Source organism: Odontomachus brunneus, unplaced genomic scaffold, assembly GCF_010583005.1.
Source record: "Odontomachus brunneus isolate Ranch 3 - 2012 unplaced genomic scaffold, Obru_v1 Obru_scaffold_039, whole genome shotgun sequence".
Classification (NCBI taxonomy): domain Eukaryota; kingdom Metazoa; phylum Arthropoda; class Insecta; order Hymenoptera; family Formicidae; genus Odontomachus; species Odontomachus brunneus.
In genome coordinates, this window is record NW_022639489.1 from 1,174,018 (window position 1) to 1,196,788 (window position 22,771).

General features: G+C 43.6%; 1 protein-coding gene across 3 annotated transcripts; it reads left to right on the forward strand.

Annotated features, from left to right (window-relative positions):
* The first annotated feature begins 117 nt into the window (after positions 1 to 117).
* On the forward strand, positions 118 to 17,563 carry LOC116844049 (tyrosine-protein phosphatase 69D). Of its 3 annotated transcripts, none has more exons than XM_032815136.1 (11): positions 118 to 847; positions 5,802 to 6,104; positions 6,445 to 7,038; positions 7,482 to 7,775; positions 7,934 to 8,193; positions 8,557 to 9,382; positions 9,455 to 9,698; positions 10,059 to 11,058; positions 11,600 to 11,887; positions 12,396 to 12,824; positions 13,173 to 17,563. In XM_032815136.1, exons 1-11 carry the CDS (start codon positions 748 to 750, stop codon positions 13,251 to 13,253), a joined length of 4,419 nt encoding a protein of 1,472 aa, XP_032671027.1. In that variant the 5' UTR covers positions 118 to 747; the 3' UTR covers positions 13,254 to 17,563. The 3 variants fall into 3 exon arrangements, with proteins under 3 accessions (XP_032671027.1, XP_032671026.1, XP_032671028.1); XM_032815135.1 differs by having other exon boundaries at positions 748 to 847; positions 10,047 to 11,058; XM_032815137.1 differs by lacking the exon at positions 118 to 847 and adding an exon at positions 4,286 to 4,486 and having other exon boundaries at positions 10,047 to 11,058; positions 13,173 to 13,253.
* The last annotated feature ends 5,208 nt before the right edge of the window (positions 17,564 to 22,771 follow it).

Genomic DNA, 22,771 nt, shown 5'->3' on the forward strand with positions numbered 1-22,771 from the left:
AAGCGAACGCAGCCTAGGTAGCCTATTAGCAATCTAGTTTAGTACAGACATCTATGGAGAAAGAGAGAAAGACAGGGGAAGAGGAACCCCCGCCGGCTTCACTGTCGCCATCCCACTCCTCCGGCGCAATCCTCCCCTCGTCCGTCGGCAGCGCGTCGCTGGCTTGCGCGTGATGCGATTCAGTTCCGCTGGCGCACCGTTACGGGAGGTGAGGTGATCCGCCGTCACCGTCGCGCGAGCGCCCGTCCGGCCGTCAGAGTGCCGCCGCCGCCGCCGCGAATCGGGCCGAAGTGTCGAGAGAGCGAGCGAGAGAGCAAACGAGAGAAAGAGAAAGGAAGATAGATAGAAAGAAGAAAGAGCGCGTACGATACGCACGTACTACGCGTCGCGCGCTAGAAAAGTTCCCGGGCGCCGGACTTCTGCGAGTCGCGCAAGTAATGAGTGAGTGAGTTGACTAACAAGAGCCAGGGATCAAGCGACCCATCGCCGCCGCCGACGACGACTACACCCGCGCGACGACGCATCATCATGGGCCTGTGAGGGCGGCGTTGAAGGAACGGGCCCCAAGGGGAGGATCGCCGAACCGGGCGAGGACGACGGGCAGGAAGAGTCGGTTGGAGGAAGGGTAAGCGGGGGAGGCCGCTACCTGTCGCGGGGAACCAAGCCGAGAAGCGCAACTTGCCGACGCAAGTCTCGCAGGCAAGCAGGCACGACCAACCAACCAACCGACCGGCTGTCACGACCGCCATGTTATCCCGGAGCAGCAGCGGTGTTACGTCGTGCATGCCGTCGTTGGCGCCGCTGCTCTGCTTCCTCGTGCTCGGCGCCGCCGGCCTCGACGAATCCGGTGAGTCGATGATGTATATTTCGCCGGGGAAGGGTAGGGAGGAGAGGACGCGGGAGCGTCGTCGCCGACGAGGCGCGTCCCCGCGAGCATCCATGGGTCCGTGCCCGTTGCTGCTGCACTCTCCGACACTTCCTGCACTGCGAGCGAAGGGGAGAGGACGCGAGGATGGAAGGGAGAGGATGGGAACGTTTTTTCTTTCTCACTTTTCATTTGTTTTTCCTCCTGAGAGCTGGATGACGGGATTATTTTGATTTATAAGGATCTCGCCCGGTTTCTCTCCTCTTCGAACCGGTCGGAGACGTTACGCGCAGCGCTCTCCGTCGATCGCACCCCGGTGTGATTAATCCTTTTCCCCTTTTTCAATGAAGGAGGAGACGAGGTGACGCGAGAGACGGAAACAGTTCGGATTGAGTGTAATTGACACATCGGCGCTCACGTTTCCTGGAGACTCCCGAAGCACACACCTGCGCGATGTGTCGTGCGATACGCACGGCGACGACGTCGACACAGCCGGGAAAAAGCACGTGGAAAATCGCGCGTTTCTCGTGTGCGACGGATCAACAGCGATTGGAAGAGGTCGAGTTTTGTAACACCGAGAGTCGGGAGTCTTCCTTCGAGGCGCGGCAAGAAATTCGCGGGGACACACTTTAGTTGGAATTGCAAAAATAACATTTGTGTCATGCGTTGGGATTTACTACCACTTGATACATACGAACGCGCAGCGCAAAATTCGAGACTTCGCACGTAAATCAAAACCGGATCTCGAGAATCGAGATTTGTAATTTGGTTATCGATTAAAATTAAGGCATACACGTTTAAATGCTAAAAGAATGTTTGCGATTTCTTTTCCGAGAAATCGTTAAACGTAAGACAAATATCTGTGCAAATAAAAGTACATATCTGTAACTATTATTTGAATTTTTTTCTTTATTGGATAACAGTGAAAATTTTTGCATAACTACAGTTATTCGCACGGATCATGTTTGTAAAAACACGATTTCGGCGCTAAATATTCGTGCAAAAATCAACTAAAATCAATAAACGATAAATTTGTATAATTTATGTAAATGAAACTGGAAAAAGAGAGAAAGTCTTTGCCCATTTTCGAAATATTATTTTTTCACAAAACGATAGCCATTATAGTTTTTTAATACAATTTTAAACTCTCACATCTTTCTAATACTAAACTATAAGATCAAAATTTCCACTTGGCTGCTTTCATTTACAGGAATCTCCCGATTCCTTACGTTTGACAGTCACATGGAGAAAGAATTCAAGAATCGACCGTTTCTCCCAGCTTCTAAATGCACATGTCCTGCCGTGAAGCATTGCGAATTCCTACATACAACGGCGACAATAAATCCTGAATGAAACATCCGCGGAGAGAAGTGGCTTGCATTTTCCGTCGAGTATCTTTCTCCCGGCGGACTACATCGTTTCTCGCGGGAATGTGACTAACATTGTTCCACCCAAGTCGGATAACTCTGTGGTTGAACTATATCGCGCCTTGCCCGACACTAATTCCGCTCTTAATTCCTGCTATTACTTATCTACTTAGCGTGCCGATCCGCTCGTCCGGCGCGCACTTGGTTTGGTCTAGCCGCGCGGCTCGCTTTTCGCGCGAGAGAGCTTAGTGTGTGTGCTGGCATTGACAATTAGGCCGAAATTATAATCGTCCGACGTGAGACATGCGGCTGAGTCTCGCCGACGACGCGGTCGCCAGGTGGTTGCCGATCAGTCGCCGTTTACGCGCCAGTTTTCTACCAGGAAGACTGCGCACTTGCGGATGAAAATAACCATTCGCGAAAACGCGAGCAGTTATAAAACTCCTCGTGACCGCGACTCGCTGACGTTGTCGGCGTTGAATTTGTTCAGAGAACGCGTGTTCGTGTATGAATTTATTATGCGGCATGCTCGATAACAGTCTCATGCGCGCGCGCGCAGAATATTTCATGAAGAATCTATCGGAACTTAAAGATCTCTGTCACAGGAATATGCATGCATGACTTTAAATATTCGAAAACGGCGTTTTCATCCTCTCTTGGATGACCCGCGGAGATTAATTGATTCCATTAAGATTGATTTACAGAACAACTAACTAGAACACCTGAATTCACTAATGATGTCTCAAGTCGCTATATATTTACTTTTTTATCCGCGTACATATTGAGATAATATTGATCTCTTCTTTTTCTTTTCTGTTTTACTGTGTTTCTTGCAGTACAGGAATAGGCTGTCAGTAAAGATTCGTCTTGCTGAAGAACAAGATAAATTTCGCTAGAAACATACACGGGAGGAAACAGTTTCGTTGTATTACGTGAAACTCAGCTGTAATGAACGAATCAATGCGTTCTGGTTGAAAGAAACGAAATTTCTGGATTTTGAGACTAAATTTGGATCACAGGAATAAAAAATTCTGTGTCCTTCAACCAGAACGCGTTTGTTCTCGTTCATTAAGACCAAACACCGTTAATACAAGCTAATTTTTTTCATCATGTAGCAAATTTTTTTAATATAACATGACATAACATGAGAGAATATTCAATTACTGCAGAATGTTGATTTATCCCGCGATTGCAAAATACTATAGTAAATTTTATTGCAATTTTATTATAAAATTCTCTGTATATTCGTCTAATTAAGCACATCTGCTTGATAAGACCAAGTGATTCTTCAGGAAGGAATTTTATAGCGAAAATTGCTATAAAATCTTATTTAAATATAATTCGCTTATAATATTATTTTCAAATTATAATATTCTTTCCGCGTAGCTGCCATATTGGAAAATCTTCTCCTCTCTTATTTTTCTTCTAATTAACATCAGAACCATAGCGGTCAAAGTAACGGGTCTGTGAATTCTTATAAAAATTATTCCGTCTTACAACGCTGTATTTCTAATTGACACGTGAATAAAAAGAATGAACCAACATTTTCCCCCTGCGTTAGGTGTTTTTGTCAAAAATCCGTCATCTTGACCAGAAATAGATCATAAAGCGGCGGTGCTTCTAGTGTCGACTTTTAGCGAAAGATAAGATCTTTCTTCAGCTCCTTTAGCAAAATATTGAAACGTGAAGAGTCCTCGAAGCTTACCGGCCAAAACGCGGAAATTCTTGCGACTTTGCGCCTCAGGGATGTTTTCAACGCTGTAGTGTGCGTATTATGTACGAGTGTGTATGTGAGGAACGTGTGTAATGCGCGCTCGTAAGGGCTGTAGCACAGCGCGAGGGCGTGCGCCTGTGTGGAGCACGCGGGGGCGGTCGTTGGCATTGGACGTGCCAAATTGTGGAAGTAATCCGGCGTGATGCACGAACAGCGCGCGAGGAACGAATCTGTCGCTTCTCGCGCCGTTACAATGTTTGTCGATCTCCTCCTACGTTGCCTTACGCGAAGAGCCGGCTGTCGAGAGAGTGCTTTGGGCCACTTCCTCGGGGGCAATATTGATCAATTTCGTGTAGTCACACACCGCTGCTGAATTTGGCGCGCGTCACGCTTGTGGCAGAGCGCGACGGCGATTCAAAGAAAACAAGAATAGTTTGCAGCACCGGCATTGACTTTGGCGTGATGTACGTCGCGTAAAGTCGACAAAACAATCTCAGATAAGCCCCGCGGAAAGTAGACAAGTAAACACGCTGTGTGCAAGTAAGCTCTCTGGATACACAACTTAAAGAAGGAGAAGAGATAAGGCAAGTGAGAGTCGAAGTGAGTTTCGACGGATATCGAGATATCTTAATTATGGCAGAATAATGTCAACGCTTGACAGTGTTGACGCACGCGCCGAACATTTTCCCCGGACTTGCAACGTGCGCGGTGAATCAACCTCCTCACCGCAGACCGACGCTGAGAATCCCAATTGTTCCTTATTATTGTTAATTAACCAATCATTACTCATTTTCTTAGTATCTCCTAATTATTAATCAACCCTCTCCCCGTGAACCTCCTATCCTGATATTTGTGTTATGAATTATCTGATTCACTTTTAATGTTACGAAAAATTATTGTCTCTGCCGGAAGACTAATTTGAACCTCTCCATTTGCCGCATGAATTCGGCTACCCCGACAGTAATTTCAAGCAACAGAATGTTTATGACATCGAACATAAACACTATTAGCTTAACGAAATAGATGTAAACAGTCTCTCGAGGTGTTACAACTTAAGCTAAGAAGAGAGATAAGGCAAATGAGAGCCGAATGCTGGTGATTCTAACTGAGACAAGAATTTTCCGCAACATTACAAATGAATAATTCATGATGCAAACATTATGGGGTTAGGATGGGGTAATGGGGAAGGGATGGGGGAGTTAATCAGTATTAACATAAAAAATAATTAGTATTCATGGTCGGCTTGACGCAAAAAGCTGATTCACCGCGTACTTTGCAAATCCGAGAAAATATTCGGCAGGTACGTTAAAACTACACGACTGGCATTGTTATCCTGTCCCATAAATTAAAATATTCGTCGCCTTATCTCTCCTTCGTTTGAGTTGCGCACAAATTAAAGCGAGCGGGGAGAAGGTCTCTCGATTAGAACAGAAACGGCGGAGACTCGATAGTCGAGAGAACACGTTATCGCGTCATTTTTCTTCTCATCGAAAACTGACGACCGCAAGATCTCGCCGCTCGCGGCTAGCTATGCTAAATTTGATTTCATTGATCGCGTAAGAATAGCGCGGGAATTAAAGGGGCGAGCATTGTGTAACCGAATTCGATAGTATCGCGCGACTCTTTCGCGGAAATGTCGTGCGAGCCGTCACGAAAAATTGCCTCAGGAAAGGGGCCGATTTTTCTCCGGAAATCAGCTTGGCGATCGGCGAGAAAGTCGTATCCTCTGGTACATATAACGCGAACATATTTTATTATATCTAGCAAAATCTCGCTTTATTCCTTTTCCCCTACCTTTTCTTTCACTCTGCTTCTTCCTCTCTCTTATCGAAGTAACGTGACTTCTCGTGGACAGGAGTAGATAAATCGACGGCGACGGAACCGAAAGCCGAGCGGACGCCGTTGCTGCAGTTCAAATCGTCGCAGAATGTCGACGGCATAGAAGCGGACAGCACGCCGTCGCTGGAGTGTTGGCTCAACGTGCCGGGTCAGGTCTGGTGGAGCACCGGCGACAGAAACCTCACCACCGTCAACGCGAATTCCAGCGGACGACTCGACATCAAGAAGGCCAGCAGGAATGACACGGGCGACTACAAGTGCATGGCGCAGACCGCCGACGGCAAATTGCTCGAGAAGAATATCCATATCAGAGTGATAGGTACGAAACTACACGACCCGCGTGTCTGCGTCTTACCTCCTCCTTCCCGTAGTTTACACAATGCGTGTGTGGATTCGGACTTATAACGCGTGTTCTCCCGCCATTCGTTGTCCGTTCTTTTCGTCGTTGCACTCCCGGCGATGGTTTGCGCTGCTTCACCTCTCTTTCCCACTAGATCCTAACTGCGCACCTGTTCCATTTCGAGTTCCGTGAGTACACATTAGTTCAGTGAGAAAAAGCCGACTTATCGTGAGGTGAAACAGGCTCGGAGGGCGCGTGTTGCTCTCGCGATCGACTTTGTGGTCTCTTTTTATGTTGAATGTCGTCTCTTGTTTTCCAGAACCCGGCAAGATAGTATCCGGCGGCGACGTGAGAGCGAATGTGACAGACTCGGCCAACCTGACGTGTCATATATACGGTTATCCATTATCTCAATTTAGTTGGTTGAAAGAGAACGATTCGGAGAGCAGCGAGCACTTGAGGAATCTGACTGACGTCACGCCGATAAACGACACTTACAGCATCCTGTACCTGAAATTCAAGAATCTGGCCAAGTCGGGCAAGGATAACGGCACGTATGTGTGCCAGGCGAGTGACTACAACGGCGTGGTGAGCACCACCGTACACCTGTTCGTCAATGACGTGCCAAAAGTTAGTATAGACTTCATGAAGGCGGTCGGCGCGGGTAGTATATATCTAAATTGGACCGTAAACGACGGCAACAAGCCTATCGAGAAGTACTTCGTCTATCATATGAAGAACGGCACGGACGGCTATGTCTACTACAGGGAGCAGATCGGCGGCGGTAACTCGAGTTATATCCTGAAAGGATTCGAAAACGGCACCGCGTACAAGATCGGCATCACGGCTGTCAATGGATTGGGCTCGTCGCATATGCAGCAAGATCCGCGGTGGATCACTACGCTTGAGAAAGGTACTCCCTTCAAGAGCTCGATGTAGCACGACGTCTCAGACTTCGGTTAATCTCTCTCTCTCTCGAATATCTAATCCCATTTGAGGAGGTTGTAAGGCAAAATAGATTTGTTGAGAATCCACTGAATCTTGCATTACAATATATCTAATTGCTCTCGCGCAATTAGAAAAAGACTAACCATTCTAGAGTTGAGATATTTGAAACTGAAGCTGACACTCTTGATACGTATTTCTTGGAACTGGCGTGTTATTTTTAATTTCTTGTAAATTAAAATTAGGACTTTAATGAAAACCTACTGTGTGTGTGAGACATTAAAAACTAATATACTTACACATAACATACATTACACATAAATCTCTGAATTATTGATCGTTTTGTTTGGGAAATACAGCAATGGAATGTTCATTTCACTTGTGTTAAATGACATTAAAAATATATTACAGATCCAGTCTTTGTGCCGAAGGTGTCTGTAAACGGTGTGACGCAGGACTCGATCACGATACGTTGGACCGTACCGCCATTGGATTTGAAGGAACACGTGCAGTATTACAATCTGATGGCCACCCATGCCGATCAGAAGAGAGAAGCGGTGTATCATGCCGAGCCGATCACTGTGTACGCCTTCATAGGCCTCGAACCGGCGACCACTTATAAGTTCAAGATAGCCGCTTGTAGCGAGTACACGAAGCAGTGCGGCAATTGGAGCGCCGAGGTGAACGGCACCACTCTGGACGGAAGTACGCTGTCAAATAACGTAGTATATTTATTCAGACGAAGTATCTAAATCATAAAATTATGATGAAAGGATCGGTCAATTGTCGAGCCAGGAAGTCTACTATGATTTCAATATCGTTTCGAGCATTTGGTAAAAAGAGTACGTTTTCTGTTCTTCCAGTGGCCAGTCCTCCGAAGAATCTCACCGTTTATTGTAGCTTCGACAACATAAGCAGGACCAGTTACATCTTTATCACATGGGATCATCCGGAGAAGCCAAATGGTGTCATACAGCGATACAGTATACAAGGGAACGGCACAGCTACGTTCAGAGATGAAACGGGACGTCTGAACAACACTAGCTTTGATCTGCCGAGTTGGAGCGTGTACAAGAAGAGCAACGCGCGATATGGTCACGCACTTCCCAATACAAATTACACGGTATATATTCTTATGTTATGTGTCTTACGTGTCTTACGTTATTATGTGTACAGTGTAGTCTCAATCACAATTCGTCTGCTTCACATTTCGTAATGATAATAATAATTCTCTCAATAATTCCTTTTCAACTAAGACTTAATCTCTCAACGATTCGTTATATTCGTTGTCTATTTTATTCGTAAAAATTACGAATCCTTCGATACTGGGTAATTTCTATCTTATTTGACGATCATGACAAACCTAATATAGATATAATACAAATTGAGATAACATCGTCACGGCACAAGTGAACTACATTTGTGTCGCGATGATATTGGTGTAATGACGCCAGACTTCATACTGAAAGTAAATCTTCGACCGAAGGTTCGTGTGCACGGAGTAACCAGGTCCCGCACTAACGGTATGGACGCCGTAGGAAACTGTACAACGCCAGTAGCCGTCCCGGATCGGGAGAATATGAACATGCGTACTTGGCGCAAGATCGAGAGCCAGGGCAGGCAATTGTTCAAGCTCTATCTGCCGCGCATCAGCGAGCGAAACGGCCCGATCTGCTGCTATCGTGTGTACCTGGTAAAATTGCCACCGCAGAAATCGGTCAGCGACCTGCCGTCTCCGGAGGAGACCGTTGTCTACTCTTACCAATACGCGCACAGCTCACCGATCGGCGGCGCCTACATCGCGGAAACGTTCGACAACGACCAGCTGTCGTCCGAGATCTTCCTCGGCGACGGTGAGTCATCCCATGGCGGTGCGATGTGCGATAAGTGTTTCGGGTTGCGTCCGAAGCCGGCGCCGCCGGTATTACACCTCGTTCCCGAAGTTCAGACGACCACCTCGACGAACAACGGAAGCAGCACCACCGTCCTCACATCGACCATGACACCGACGACGGCTGTGAGCAGCATCAGCAGTAGTAGCAGCACGACCACCAGCACGTCCACTGTATCAACCACCAGCACTGTTACCACCACCACCACCACCACTACAACCACTGTTACAAAAGTAGACACAACTACAGCCGTACCGTTGGTGAGAGAAGATTTCACCGAAAAGGTGGAAAGACGGAAAAGAGAGGACTCGCCTGTGCAGAGAGCGTCGGTAGACGGGTCCGCGGAACCCAACGTGTTTTTGTCTCACGACGGATTCTTCGACGAGACATCGAATTACACCGGTTTCATCGAAGTTATCGGTATGTATAGTAAAATATACGCTAGGAGTACGTGCGACGATAAGGTATCTGATAACCGACGATCTTTCACAGTGTTCAGTAGTCAGAAAGATCAGTTCCTAGCGGCTTATAGCAATTACTTCCATCCTCTCTACGGTGGGGTAGATCCCCTCAGCATCGCGGCCGTAGAAGTGACCACTTTAGGCGTGATACTGCAGCTCTCCATCGCTCTGATATTATTCATTATTGTTCTGCTTATCGCGCTGTGCATATTGCACAGATACACAAAACGTGCGCAAGAAAGGGAGGAGATCATAACGCTACGCAATAGCTTCAGGTGAGTACTCATCGAACCTCAATCTTTTTTCTATCTTAAATGTGAAGACTGTTATCTTGAAAACATAATAAAAATATTTGCGTGATATTTGTCAATTTTTACACAATTGTAAGTTCTGATGTCACATTAGACTGGCATAGAATTCCAGAGATAAGTATTACATACTTTATCCTTAAGAATACGCGATACTCGAAAGATTGAAGCAACTTTCGAATTTTGACCTAGGATAAATTGCATGTCACTCTTTTAAGACATTAAATTATGGTTTTGTGAAAAAGAGGACGTTTTTCACGACTTTGTGGACTGTCAATTTGATGTAACCCCTTAATGGATGCCTTTTTCTCGTAGGCATCTCTGTAGGAGTCTAAGAGGAAGACATCAGCTCGTGGCGGCAAGTCCACCAGACATGCCACCTATACCCAAGGGCGAGCTCCTCCAGGCATACCTAGAACGCCACAGAGACTCGGATTACGGTTTCCAGCACGAATTCGAACTGCTGCCGGATCGTTTCACGGACAGGACAACGCGCGCGTCCGAGGCGCAGGAGAATCTTTATAAGAATCGTTACCCGGACATCAAGTGTTACGATCAAACGAGAGTGCGGCTAGCGCAGATGGACGGTATCTGCGGCTCCGATTACATCAACGCCAACTTCGTGCTAGGTTACAAAGAGCGCAAGAAGTTCATTTGCGCCCAAGGCCCGATGGAGAACACTGTGTGCGACTATTGGCGTATGATCTGGGAGCAGCATTTGGAACTGATACTCATGCTGACGAATCTCGAGGAGTACTCGAAGACCAAGTGCGCCAAGTACTGGCCAGACAAGCGCGAGACCAAGAACTTCGGCGACATCACCGTGGAGCACGTGAAGGAGCGCGCTTACTCGGACTACGTGGTGCGCGAACTGAAGATGACGCGACTGGGCGAGCGCGACGCGCGCACGATCGTGCAGTACCACTTCCTCGTGTGGAAAGATTTCGTCGCGCCCGAGCACCCGCACGCGATCCTGCGCTTCATCAAGCGCGTCAACGAGGCGTACTCGCTGGAGAAGGGCCCGATTCTCGTGCACTGCAGCGCCGGCGTCGGTCGAACCGGCACGTTAGTGGCGTTGGACTCCTTGCTGCAGCAGCTCGCTGAGGAAGGCCAAGTATCCATCTTCAACACCGTGTGCGATCTGCGGCATCAGCGCAACTTCCTCGTGCAATCGCTTAAGCAGTACATCTTCATTTATCGTGCGCTCATGGAGATGGCGCAGTACGGCGACACGGAGATCCCGGCTTCGCAGCTCAAGGGTACAGTTGCCAAGCTCAGGCAGAGGGACAATGGCAAGGAGAAGTGTAGGATGGAGGAAGAGTATGACGTAAGTTTCTTCTTCTTTCTTTTCTTTTCTATGACAATTTGGAGCTTCAAATAAGAACGCGGCTAGGTGTTGGACAGTCCGGCAAATATACTGTCTTAGCAGTAGGTGCAATTTGTATAATTTTAATGAAAATATATATACGCGCGCGAAATATACTTTCTCGGCAATCAAGGTAATTGACGTTTTCATTTGAAGGGGGAAATGCGTTTGAATCTCCAAATATCCAAGTGAATTCACAAAGACCATACGTGTAAAAATGATTTTGCGCCACACTTTGTGCGCCGTTCCTATTTTTAGTCTCCAACTTTTACTAAAATATTTTTCGTTTGTGTATCGGGCTGATAACTTGTTCGCGAAAAAAGTTTCATAATACGCTCACCGCGCGTACAACCAATATCCGATAAAATAGAATATAAATATATCTCTGGGCTATTCGGTCGATGCAAAAACGTGCGCCGCTCCCATCGTGAGTTCTACCAACAATTTCATCGGAAAGGATTTTCCTCTTTACGTTACATAACACACGATATCGATTTTACAGAAAATCAGTTCCGTGCTGGAGGACCGAAAATCCTTCTCTGTCGGCGGCGGGGAGGAAAACAGGACGAAGAACAGAAGCGAATTAGTGATACCTTACGATAGAAATCGCGTGATACTCACCCCAGTTCCGGGCAGGGAACACTCGACATACATAAACGCATCGTTCATCGAGGGCTACGACAATTCCGAGTCATTCGTCATCACACAAGATCCGCTGGAAACTACTATAACGGATTTCTGGCGGATGATCTCGGAACAATGCATCTCTACAATAGTTATGTTATCTGACGTAAGTCGATACTATATATATATATATATATTTTTTTTTTTTCTTTTAATTTTTCTTGACCTTTGTTCGCTTTTCACGAGAAATTGTGCAACTGTATGAACGTTGCGTTAATAATACACATGGTACGCAATTTCGTACGAAGGATTTTCACGCATTCTTTTAACGCATATTTCTTTTTATTGGAAGCTTTTGTTGTGTTGTTCTTTAAATAATGCATAGATAGAACTTAATTGATGTATTTCTTTTTTTATTGAACACTTGCTTCCTTATTAGAGTTGTGCGCATGTGTAATATAAATGCTGAAGTGCTAAGTTTAATGACACACGTGACATACAAAATATTGCACAATCGGGTGAAAGTGGAGTCAGGGTCCCCGATCTGAAAAATAAAAACAGGCAAGCATGATTGTATCTCCTCAAAGAAAATCAAAATTTTCGAAATATTGTGAAATTATGCTCGCGAGTCAAGCATACAAGAGACACACGTGAAATAGAAATGTTGTTTCCAGTTAAACGAAGGCCCGCGAAAGTGCCCGCGCTACTGGCCCGATGACGAGACAGATTACGATCACATAAGGGTCCGCTACATCCACAGCGAGAGCTGTCCGTATTACACACGTCGCGAGTTTTGCATTTTGAACACAAAGACTGACGAGAGCGGAGTGGTGAAGCAATACCAGTACCACGGCTGGCCGACGGTGGAGGGCGAAGTACCTGAAGTAACACGCGGTCTCATCGAGCTCGTGGACCAAACACTCACGAACGATGCCGAGACGAGCGGCTCGTTAGTCGTGCACTGCAGCTACGGATCAGACCGGAGTTCCATGTTCGTGGCACTAAGCATACTGGTTCAGCAGCTACGTACCGAAAAGCGAGTGGACATCTTCACGACAACGAAGAAATTACGCTCTCAGAGACACGGCATGATCAGCACCTTTGTAAGTACATTCATTGTATTATTGTAAAAAAAGGTGGAACTGTGGGATATATTGGTTTATATTAGACACAAAATAATGTCCGACAAATAGTGTCAACGGATTCCAAATATTTTTCGAACTTGTTGCACAATGAATAAATCTTCCACGTCAAATTCGGAAAATATTCGGCTCGTACGTTGATATTACTGCCAGACACTGTTATATCTTCCCACAAGTTTAAAGTATTCGCACCAACAGAGCCGCGACTGGCGTTTACTTGCCGTCTTCCTCCCACTTGATTGCATACCCAAGAGGCTTGTTTGTATTAGCTCATTTGAGATAACGCACTATCGCACGCGCGTGTTACAGGCGCAGTATGAGTTCCTTCACCGCGCCATCGTGAATTACTCGGATCTGCACAACCTGGCCGACGACGAACCGGTGTCATAATGCCTGAGAACGCGAGGCTAGATCGCACGAAATACTCTGTTTGGCCGGACATGTGCGTAAGGACGTTCCGCGACGAGTGTCCGAGAGTCCACGGACGAGTTCGAACGAGTTCGTACATACGTTCGAACCAACCAAAGATGAACGAGCACGTCATCGATGAACGATCATCGCCACATCACCCTCATCTCACCGTCATCGTCATTATCGTCATCGTCGTCATCACCGTCATCCTCGTCATTAAGACATAAACGGACTGCTGGCGCACACGCGGCGCGCGAAGGTTCGCCGTGTCGTCATCTGGAGACTACTTGTACATAATATAATCCGCAAATTTTACATGTGCTGACCATAAGCAGACTACTAGAGGGAGTTAATAAACGCGCGTAATCGTCGACGAGTCGCTATTCCGTGAGGACTGTGGCGCGTTGGACGGGAATCGGAAGTCGACAAGTGGTCTACATTCATTATTACGTTATAGATTCCTGACGGGCAAGACTCGCGCGAACACGTCGCGAGGCTGTTACAGAAGCTTATTTTTTATCGATAGTCTAATGATCCAGCGGAGCGTAACGTGTCCCAGTGCGCGTCGAAGTTTCGCAATCGAGATCCGGGATGACGAGAGAGACGCTCTCGGAGCAGGGGCCGACAGGATAGAGATGTCAGGACTCTCTCTTTCTTTCTCTCTTTCTCGGTATTGCTGTGCAGCGCTATGGACTGTCGCAGTTGCGAGGGGATGGGAATGTATTTGTATAAATATGACCACGCACATATATACGTTCTTCTGATAAGTATATCGCGCTGGTCGGAGTAGTTCTTCGAATTGTTTCGCTCACGAAGCTCCGGGCGAAGCGATCAGGTGACTCTCGAACGCTACGACTACTCGCACAATTCGAAAGCAAATTACACAAGACTACTCCGAGATTTCCGTTGACAGACGCGCGTTTTTGGCACTCGTTACGGAGCTTCTCACGAAACAAAGCTGAGCGAAAATCGCGATGATCTTCGTTCGCTCCGAGATGCTCCGAGAAGGGACGGACGTTTGCCTGTAACTTGCGCGGAACCTTGCTATTTTATAATCCGCCGTAATCGGCGATATCAATTGACTGTACGCGCGTATCGCGGTATTTATATGTTCTTGGATAATATATGCGTTACTGTATTACAACACGATCTGCGCGTATCCCGCGCGCGCTGATTTCTCTTCTAAATAAAGACTGATAGTCTTATTCCCTCAGTTTGGCACACGCGATTACGCGCACCTACTTCGATCGCACAATACTGAGGTCGCCATGAATCATAATAATATCGTGGCTAGAGAGGCGGGAGAGCGAGAGAGTGGTCATCTTCTTTTTTTACTTTTCATACATAGAAAAATTGTAGGTATCGATGTATGTATGCGTACGTGATATGTGTATACGCGATGTGTGATCTTTCCGCGCCTGACGAAGCCTGTGCTGACGCGACTTCTTGAACGCACCTCGACTTTGCCAACACAGAAATCAGAGTCGTGGATTCTGCAACGCTCTGTAGAGTCGCGCAGCTAAGGATGGAATCAATTATTTATTCTAATATAGTTTGATTAATTAATTAGGAAATTAAAGATGAAAATATATATGCTTTCATGAAATATATGCATAACAATCTATTATAAAATATTTGTAAATTTTATATGGGTATGTATTATATTATGTGTACATATATATTGATACTAGATTGATTCTTTTAAACAAAACTATGCAAAATACTGCGAAATATTTTATTAACTTTTAATTACATTTTATATGATTGTGTTATATTTAATCTTGATTGTAGTAAGTTTTTGACAAGTATACATGACTTATAAGTAATTGATTTCATGGAATTATATTTAGCTACTGTATTGGGGGGGAGGAAGGATTGCGACATACGAAAATATATCGAAGTTGATTCCATCCTTACGCACACAGCCCAGTTATGCGCCCTAAACATTATTGTATCATCGGATCTTTCTTCCTCTATCACTGACATCGCTTAAAAAATGTTATGTTGCGACGTAGCGCTTAAAAAAAAAAAAAAACGATAAACGAACGGAAATCGCTCGCACGAGTCTGACTTAATTCGTAATGAGTGGCGTCGAGTTGAAAGGCCCGCATTCGCATTCCGCTTTTAGCGAATCTACGGTTTATTTGTCTAATATGAATATTTAGTGTTAACGGAAGTCGTATAACACGTGACAAGCACGTTTGGTGCGAGATACGATCTGTGAGCAATGGCCAAAAAGACGGGGTTGGGCGGAAAATATCGTAAAAATGTTATTTCATATATAAAAAACAAATTCCGGCAGACCTGCTTGCGGACATGTGAATAATAAAATTTCACAATGGGAAGGAAAGACAAATGTGTGTGATTTACGATGTGTTATACTTAATTTACATCCTTGAGAATCTATTCCAAAAATACTTAGTACTACATTTTATTAAGTACTACATTTTATTAACTTGGTGAAGTATTTTACATGTAATTTAAGACAAGTGAAATAATCATTGGATATTTCTAATAATCAGCATATATAGTTGAAACGCCGCCCGACCCTGTGAGGAAGAGACGACGACGGGAAAATTGGCGACGTCGATATAAACAAGAAAAAGAAAAAAGATACACGAACTTGTGTAGTTTAAGTGGCAAAAGAAGAAAGGAATAGAATTGTGCGTCTAATTTCTTCGCACGCTCGTTCAGTTCTAGTCAAGTTTAAGCTCCAGCACGTGCGCTGCCAAGCCATAGTGTTCGCAGGCAGGAGACAATCATGTTAATTACGATTCGCAACGTGTCGCCCGATCATTTTCTTCCCCTTTTTTCTTCTTCGCATCAGGTATCAGTCTCATTTTATTTTTTCTCCTCTTTCTTTTTTTTCTTTTTTTTTTACTAGAGGCCCTTCGATTGGAGACACTGAAAGAGCGCCTCCTTGATTTCGCGTTTAAGAATTATTATTACTCAAATAATCGGAAAAAGTTACAAAAAAGAATTCTATATCCGAAAAAAATTACAATTTTCCGCGAAGTTTTGTACAAAGTGAAGAAACCAGAGGAGCTTTGTTCTCATGATAATTGTAGTGGACAATCATATAAAAGTTGAAATGCAAAGAAACTACGTACTCATGTGTGCTTGCTTTTTCGCTTTTTAAAATTTAGGGAGACTTGTGAGATCTACGTGAGATCTTCTGAGAGGCACTTGAGAAGAATGAAATCTCACTCTCGACGGTTCTGATCATCCGAGATACCGCCTCATTTTGTGACTCACATTGAAGGGCCACCGATCTTAATTAACGTTAAACGCGCGCCCCATATTGGATGAATGTGTCCCGCCTTATGACGCGAGAAATGGATATATTAGTTTTTAGTCGTTACCGCATAACAAACTCGCTTCGGTTACGTTGTAGTTAATAGAATCTCTAAGAAATAGATAGATACTCGCCGCAGCTGTATTTATAAATATATTATATGCAGGGTGTTAAGAGAAAAGTATTCAAGACTTGTAGAATAGAAAATACTCAGTAAACATGAGCCGAAAAATCAACCCTTGTAAAGTCAGAAGCAATTTTGATGATATACACGATTAGTTTACTTAATCGTTACACGTTTGCGCTGTGAAAACAGAAGATTATCTCATGACATCTTATTACCGTGTTTGCGAAAGATAAATAATTTTACATCTCCATTTTTACACGCATTTCCCAAGATTGTATTATCATTTTACTTCAATATTAAGCAGTTGTCTTTGTAGTTAAGAACTGATTTTTTACTCAGTTTAGTAAGTACTGTCTATCCTACAAGTTTTGAACCCTTTTTCTTAACACTCTACATGTACATATAGATATATATATAATATATATATTGTTATTATCGCGCGCCTATATCGCTGTTGCTATTTGTATCGATAAATGGTGTGACAATACTTGTTTCGTGCCGATATCCCGTTGTTATACACATGTACGTTCTCCGCAGGGTCATCCGACATTTCGTTTTTACCGATCAGTTAATCAGTTGACACCTGATTGTACGATTATTCTGTGCTTCTTCGATTAGTTTTTTACACGAGCACAATGAATAAGAATGAAGCGAATAATCCTTGGGGCGAGAGACAGCGAAGGCATTCGTTTTGCGTTGCAGACTGCGAGACAGTGCTTTCCTTTTTTTTTTATTCGCACGCATCCGCAGAATTTGATACGATCTCTTTTACAATCATCTTGGCGCAGGAGCGGACGGTTTTTAATGACTTTATATTTTTACTATGAATAATTGCTAGCGAATAATAATATATACTTGATAACGTAATTGTATTGATGACGAGTCATTATTCTCTCACGGAGTACTTTTCCTTTGAAGAGAGCAGAGAAGAGATGTACCATACCGCACGTTTATTCACGCGACTCATTGATTGGCGGCCTCCTTTGCAGCTGTGACTAATGTAATAACGCGTCGATCTGATCGACTAATACGTGCTGTAACGTGGAGACGGAACCTCTGCGGTAATAAACAGCGAGAATTCAAAGCCGATTAATCATTTTCGAGCAATTGTCGCGCTGCGATCGCTGGTCATGAACCTTCTGCACCTTATTTTCTGCGTATTTGTTGCGTCGCATTTTTGTTCACGGACTTGTAATGCTGTGTCAAGACGCAACAGACGGAGGATTCTCGTACAATTCGAGGACTCGTACGTACGATCAACTCGTTTCGCAACGATCTTTCAGTTTTTGTATCGTCGAGCAGTCTCTGGCCAGTGAACGCCAACTAACAGTAACATCGTATTGACCTCATGTTAAGTAACATCACATTAGGAGTTCCTTCCGAGACGTTGTAACAAGTTAACGTGTGACGCAGCGCTGATTGAGTGAATGTAACTGGAGATTATATATCAATATTTGAAGCAAATAAGAATACAGATATAAGAGGAAGAAAGGGAATAGAGGAATATGATTATTTATCTTAGATTAAGGGAATAAAGAAAATAATGTTAAATAGTCGCAAATATTCTCGGGAAAGACTGACACGGTGGGGAGATTATCAAATTTAAAAAAAGACACGTTAAGCTTTAAAGCTTTAAGCATGGGTGAGATTTATGCAGATCAATTTTTCCAACACTACCGTTCACACATACATCTGTTTTGTTCTTTTTTCAACCTTGAGACAGAAATATTAATCGAAGCATATTCCTCGAATTAAACAATCTAATTAAAAAAAATATATATATAACATTAAATTTTGATCATTTTTATAGGAGTTATGAACAAAAAAGATGCGTTATGTAAAATTTATCCATGTTTAGAGTTCATTTAACTTTTTAATGTTTGAGATAATGTTATAATTTCTCACTTAACAATACGTAGCTGTTATGCACAATGTGTTATATTGCATTTACATTGCTGAGTGGGAAATTGTAACATTAATGTAATGTCACTGTTAGTTGGTGTTTGTACTGAGCGATGCGCCTAATTGACGCGAGAGAGGACGACCTAGGGGGAAGCGCTCAGCGCAACACTCTGCTGACTCAATAATTCGTTATCCGTGCGACGGTCTTGCACGAGAGTTTCGTTTGCGTCGGGGATTTCGAGATATCTGCTCTGTATACTTGACCACGATCCTCATGCGACGTTTAATTTCGGTAGAGATAAGCAAGAGAGGGAGAGAGAGAGAGAGAGAAAGAACCATTCCGCCAGAGATTCTTCGGTGAGACGGCGAGGTCAAGCCGACGTAATACTTAACTACAGATATGAGCGATGAAGTGTCGTTTTAAGGAGTAGAATTAAATTTGTATTAATAAATGGACGAGAGAATTACTCGTAAACCGTTGTGTGTGAGCGACGTAAAGTGCAAAAGAGATTCGTGTTCGTTTCTGTGGGCCCAGAATGCGTGAACAGTCTTGCGAAAGATAGGCGAATCGAGAAAGAGAGAGCGAGAGAGAGAGAGAGAGAGAAAGAGAGAAATCAGGCTGAAAATTCGCTTCTTCGTGAAACGTTGCGAGGTTGTAATTTTCGAGATCGGAGATCCTCTATACCCGTCGTTACCTCTCTTGATCTTCTATTCTCTTTCTTCTATTCCTTCTTATTCATTTCCATTCTTCCGGCGAAAAGGAACAGTTGAGTTCTGTAATAATAGTGAAGATACGCTGGAGCGACGCTCCTCTCCGTTCAATTTTTAAGTTGTAGAATGAAGAACTCAGTCTCCTTTCCGATGAATTCCCGTCGATCTTATCTCGTCCGAACGCGACAGATGTCAAACGAGCAAAAGAAGCGAGATCCAATTTTCAGCGGCGTTTCGAGCGAAATGATACGGGATACACGGAGAAAACAATGTTGTGCTGGTTGAGAGGACGTCGCGGTTTGCAAATAAATCTTGGTTCGATTGCAATGTGTGTTACTGGAACCAATGCTCGAGTTATTTCGCGGATTCGCTCGATCAATTGCAAGAGTGTCATTTTACAGCTACATCTTTTGATCTCTACGTATTTTGAGCGTGAGTTTTCGTGCTCTTGTAACGTTATAAATCTCAAGATGACCGTAAGCACTCAGAAGCCTTAACAACTCGAGTATCACCTCCAATAACATTGCTATCGAGTCAAGGGGGTTTACTTCAACCACGCGTGCTGTTGACCAATTCTACCGACTCGACGGCACTTTTTTCCCGTGTAAATATGCCGAATGGTAAATGACGTTTCTCGACTGAGAATAATTATTCTTTTATTGCTCATATGTATGGTGTAACGGAACTAACGTACTTTCAATCGCAGGAGGAAATTTAGACCTACACACGTTGCACACTCGGTAAGATCCGAATACACACACACACACACCCATCTGAAATACATACTAATCGCCTACTAATTAGCATGTTCCGCGTGATAATTTCTTGATAAATCGGACGATTGCGCGCGCGCGATCCTTCCTGGACACGCGCACGCGCACGCGCACTCTTACCGGGGTCGAACAGGTCCCGCGCGTCGACTGTCGCTCTAAATGTAACTCTATTTTTACATTGAACATTTTTACATTCGAAAGGAGAACGGAACGTAGCTGCTCGTCCACGAACGGAGAGGCGATGGTTTGCTTGAGGCTCCTGGTCCCTCGCGGTGACGTCAGGAGCGAGAAGAAGCATGCCTAAAATTTTTGCATGTTATTTTTAAATAAAAAGATAGCCGAATGAAGAAACAATTCAGACCGTTGGAATATGCCGGCAAAATGCTTCAAGAACTATTATTGTCCCTTGATACAGTAAATAGCCGTAAAATTAATTAAGATATCAAAAGTTGCATTTCCAAAATAGACATTTGACTGAAGTCACGCCAATGTTCCTTCTCGATAAAAAGTCACGAAACAGTAAAACAAGATATGTAGAGAAGAAGGAAGGTATATACGTTTATAGATCTATGCGATAAGAGGAAAGTTATTTATACAACAGTTATTAACTCTAACCTTTAATTAAATTAATAAGCTAACGTAAATTTAACGACATGCAATCTTTCTCTTTCTTCAATCTATCTTATAATTTTGTCACATTTATTTTACGGTTGTTTCTTGACTGTCAAGGGAAAAAGGTAATTTTCAGAGCATTTTGCAATCATGTTCAAGCGATCCAAAGACTTCTTTCATTCAAATATTTTTTTATTGAATGGCACGTCAAAATTTTGAGCATGTGGATCATTTCTCACCTCTGACGTCACGATTCAACATGTTTATGGCGAGTACTCAGGAGCAGTGTTGTTAGATGAGCCTCCTTTCCGAGTATATGCTTTGAATATAACATGAATGTGACATTAGCAGAGTAAGTAGTGCGACTATTTAAAGATGCTATGTGTAGCCTCTATTTGGATGTTCTTAAGAAGTTACTTATAAATTTTCAAAAAACTTATAAGAATCTATATTCAGAATCTACTTATTTATTCTCTAGCGACAGGAGAATTCTTCCATTGAATAAGACAAAAGGCGTTTCGAAATTCACATAAAATGGACAACCTGAATTAATCTTTTCTGATATGCGAAAAGGAAGTTCATCTAACAATTAAGAAACCTTAACTCAGGACGGGTGTCTAATGAGGTCTACCGGACCGTTCGCGGCCAGGAAGAGTGGAGCAAATTATTCACACTTACATACACATACCTGCGATGAGGTTCGATAATATATGCTCAGCTATTTAGCGACAAGCTCTGGTAATAATTAATAAAAAAAGTCTCGATACTGAAGTTCCCATTAAAGTCGCATGCGTGTAAAATTACTTGTAACAATACCAGGCCTACAAGCGCGAGGGGATGGAAAAGGCGATAAACGAATGTGATCCTCGTCACACCGCGCTATATTCGCGCCACTTGCAATTCGACATTTCTTCCCGAAGAAGAGTCGTCAGTTAAATGTAATTTTTTGTTTTTTCGTTTTTTAATATTCTTTATATTTTTCGTTTTTTAATTTTCTTTACACTTATATTTTTACGTTGAATTTATATTTTTTTTTCACAATTCCGACAAAGAAGATCTCAAAGATACCAAAAATCATTTTCAAAGTAGAGATTTGATTTAAGTTGCGTTAAAGTTTCCTCGCGGCAAAAGTTCATGAGGAAGTAGAACGAGATAAAAGGAAGAAAAAAGAAGATATATTCGTTTATAGATCTATGCGATAAGGAAACTCATTTACGCAGCAGCCACTAACTCTAATTGAGATGAACTCCATCGAGAGATAACTCTATTTCCTTAAATAAAATTGAGGCCGCGCTATATAGCGTAGAGTGACACTTCTTGCCGCCTTTCCTGCGTTATCACTAACTAATTAACACGAGGGAGTACCTCAAATATGCAAATCGCTTATGTATGATTACTACGTACTTTTATTGTTACATAAAAAAAATTACTATCCTCTTTTTTTATTTGTTTTAACGCTTGTGATAATACTTTCTGTGTGTATTTTCACCCGGATATAATCGAAGAGAAAGAAACATCTCTATGAGCAAAGTTAATCAATTTTGCTGACGAAAAGCGAAGTCATCCTTTAGGAATAAATAAAATCTGTCTGAAGTTACTTTTTCTCTAACATTTCTTGCGAAGATTAACTACACGAGAGGCTCGAGAGCCTAATCGACGTTTCTTTCCTGATTTAAGGCGTTCCCTTGCGAGTGATAATTTCTCAAGGTGTACATTAGAGGTGCACACCGTCACGACTGGAACGTGTTGCGCGAATGACAAAGGAGAGCGTGGCCTGTCAGGACGTATGCGTAACGTGTGCTATGTATTTAAGAGATCTGTAAGGAGACGGCGGTTACACGCGAAAAAGAAATAAAAATAGCAAACAGTCACTCGATGCACAAACATGGGCGTCGATGCTCAAATCGGTCTTGAAAGAGCGACAAGTGCATCAAGACGCGATACACCAGTCGTCACCGTCTCTATTTTCAGACTGTAGATTCCACAGACTTCTATATATTGCCCTAGACTGGCTAGCTCTGAAAGCTAGGACTGCGTTCCGATATTCACTGCCAGTACTGAAAATTTACAATATACG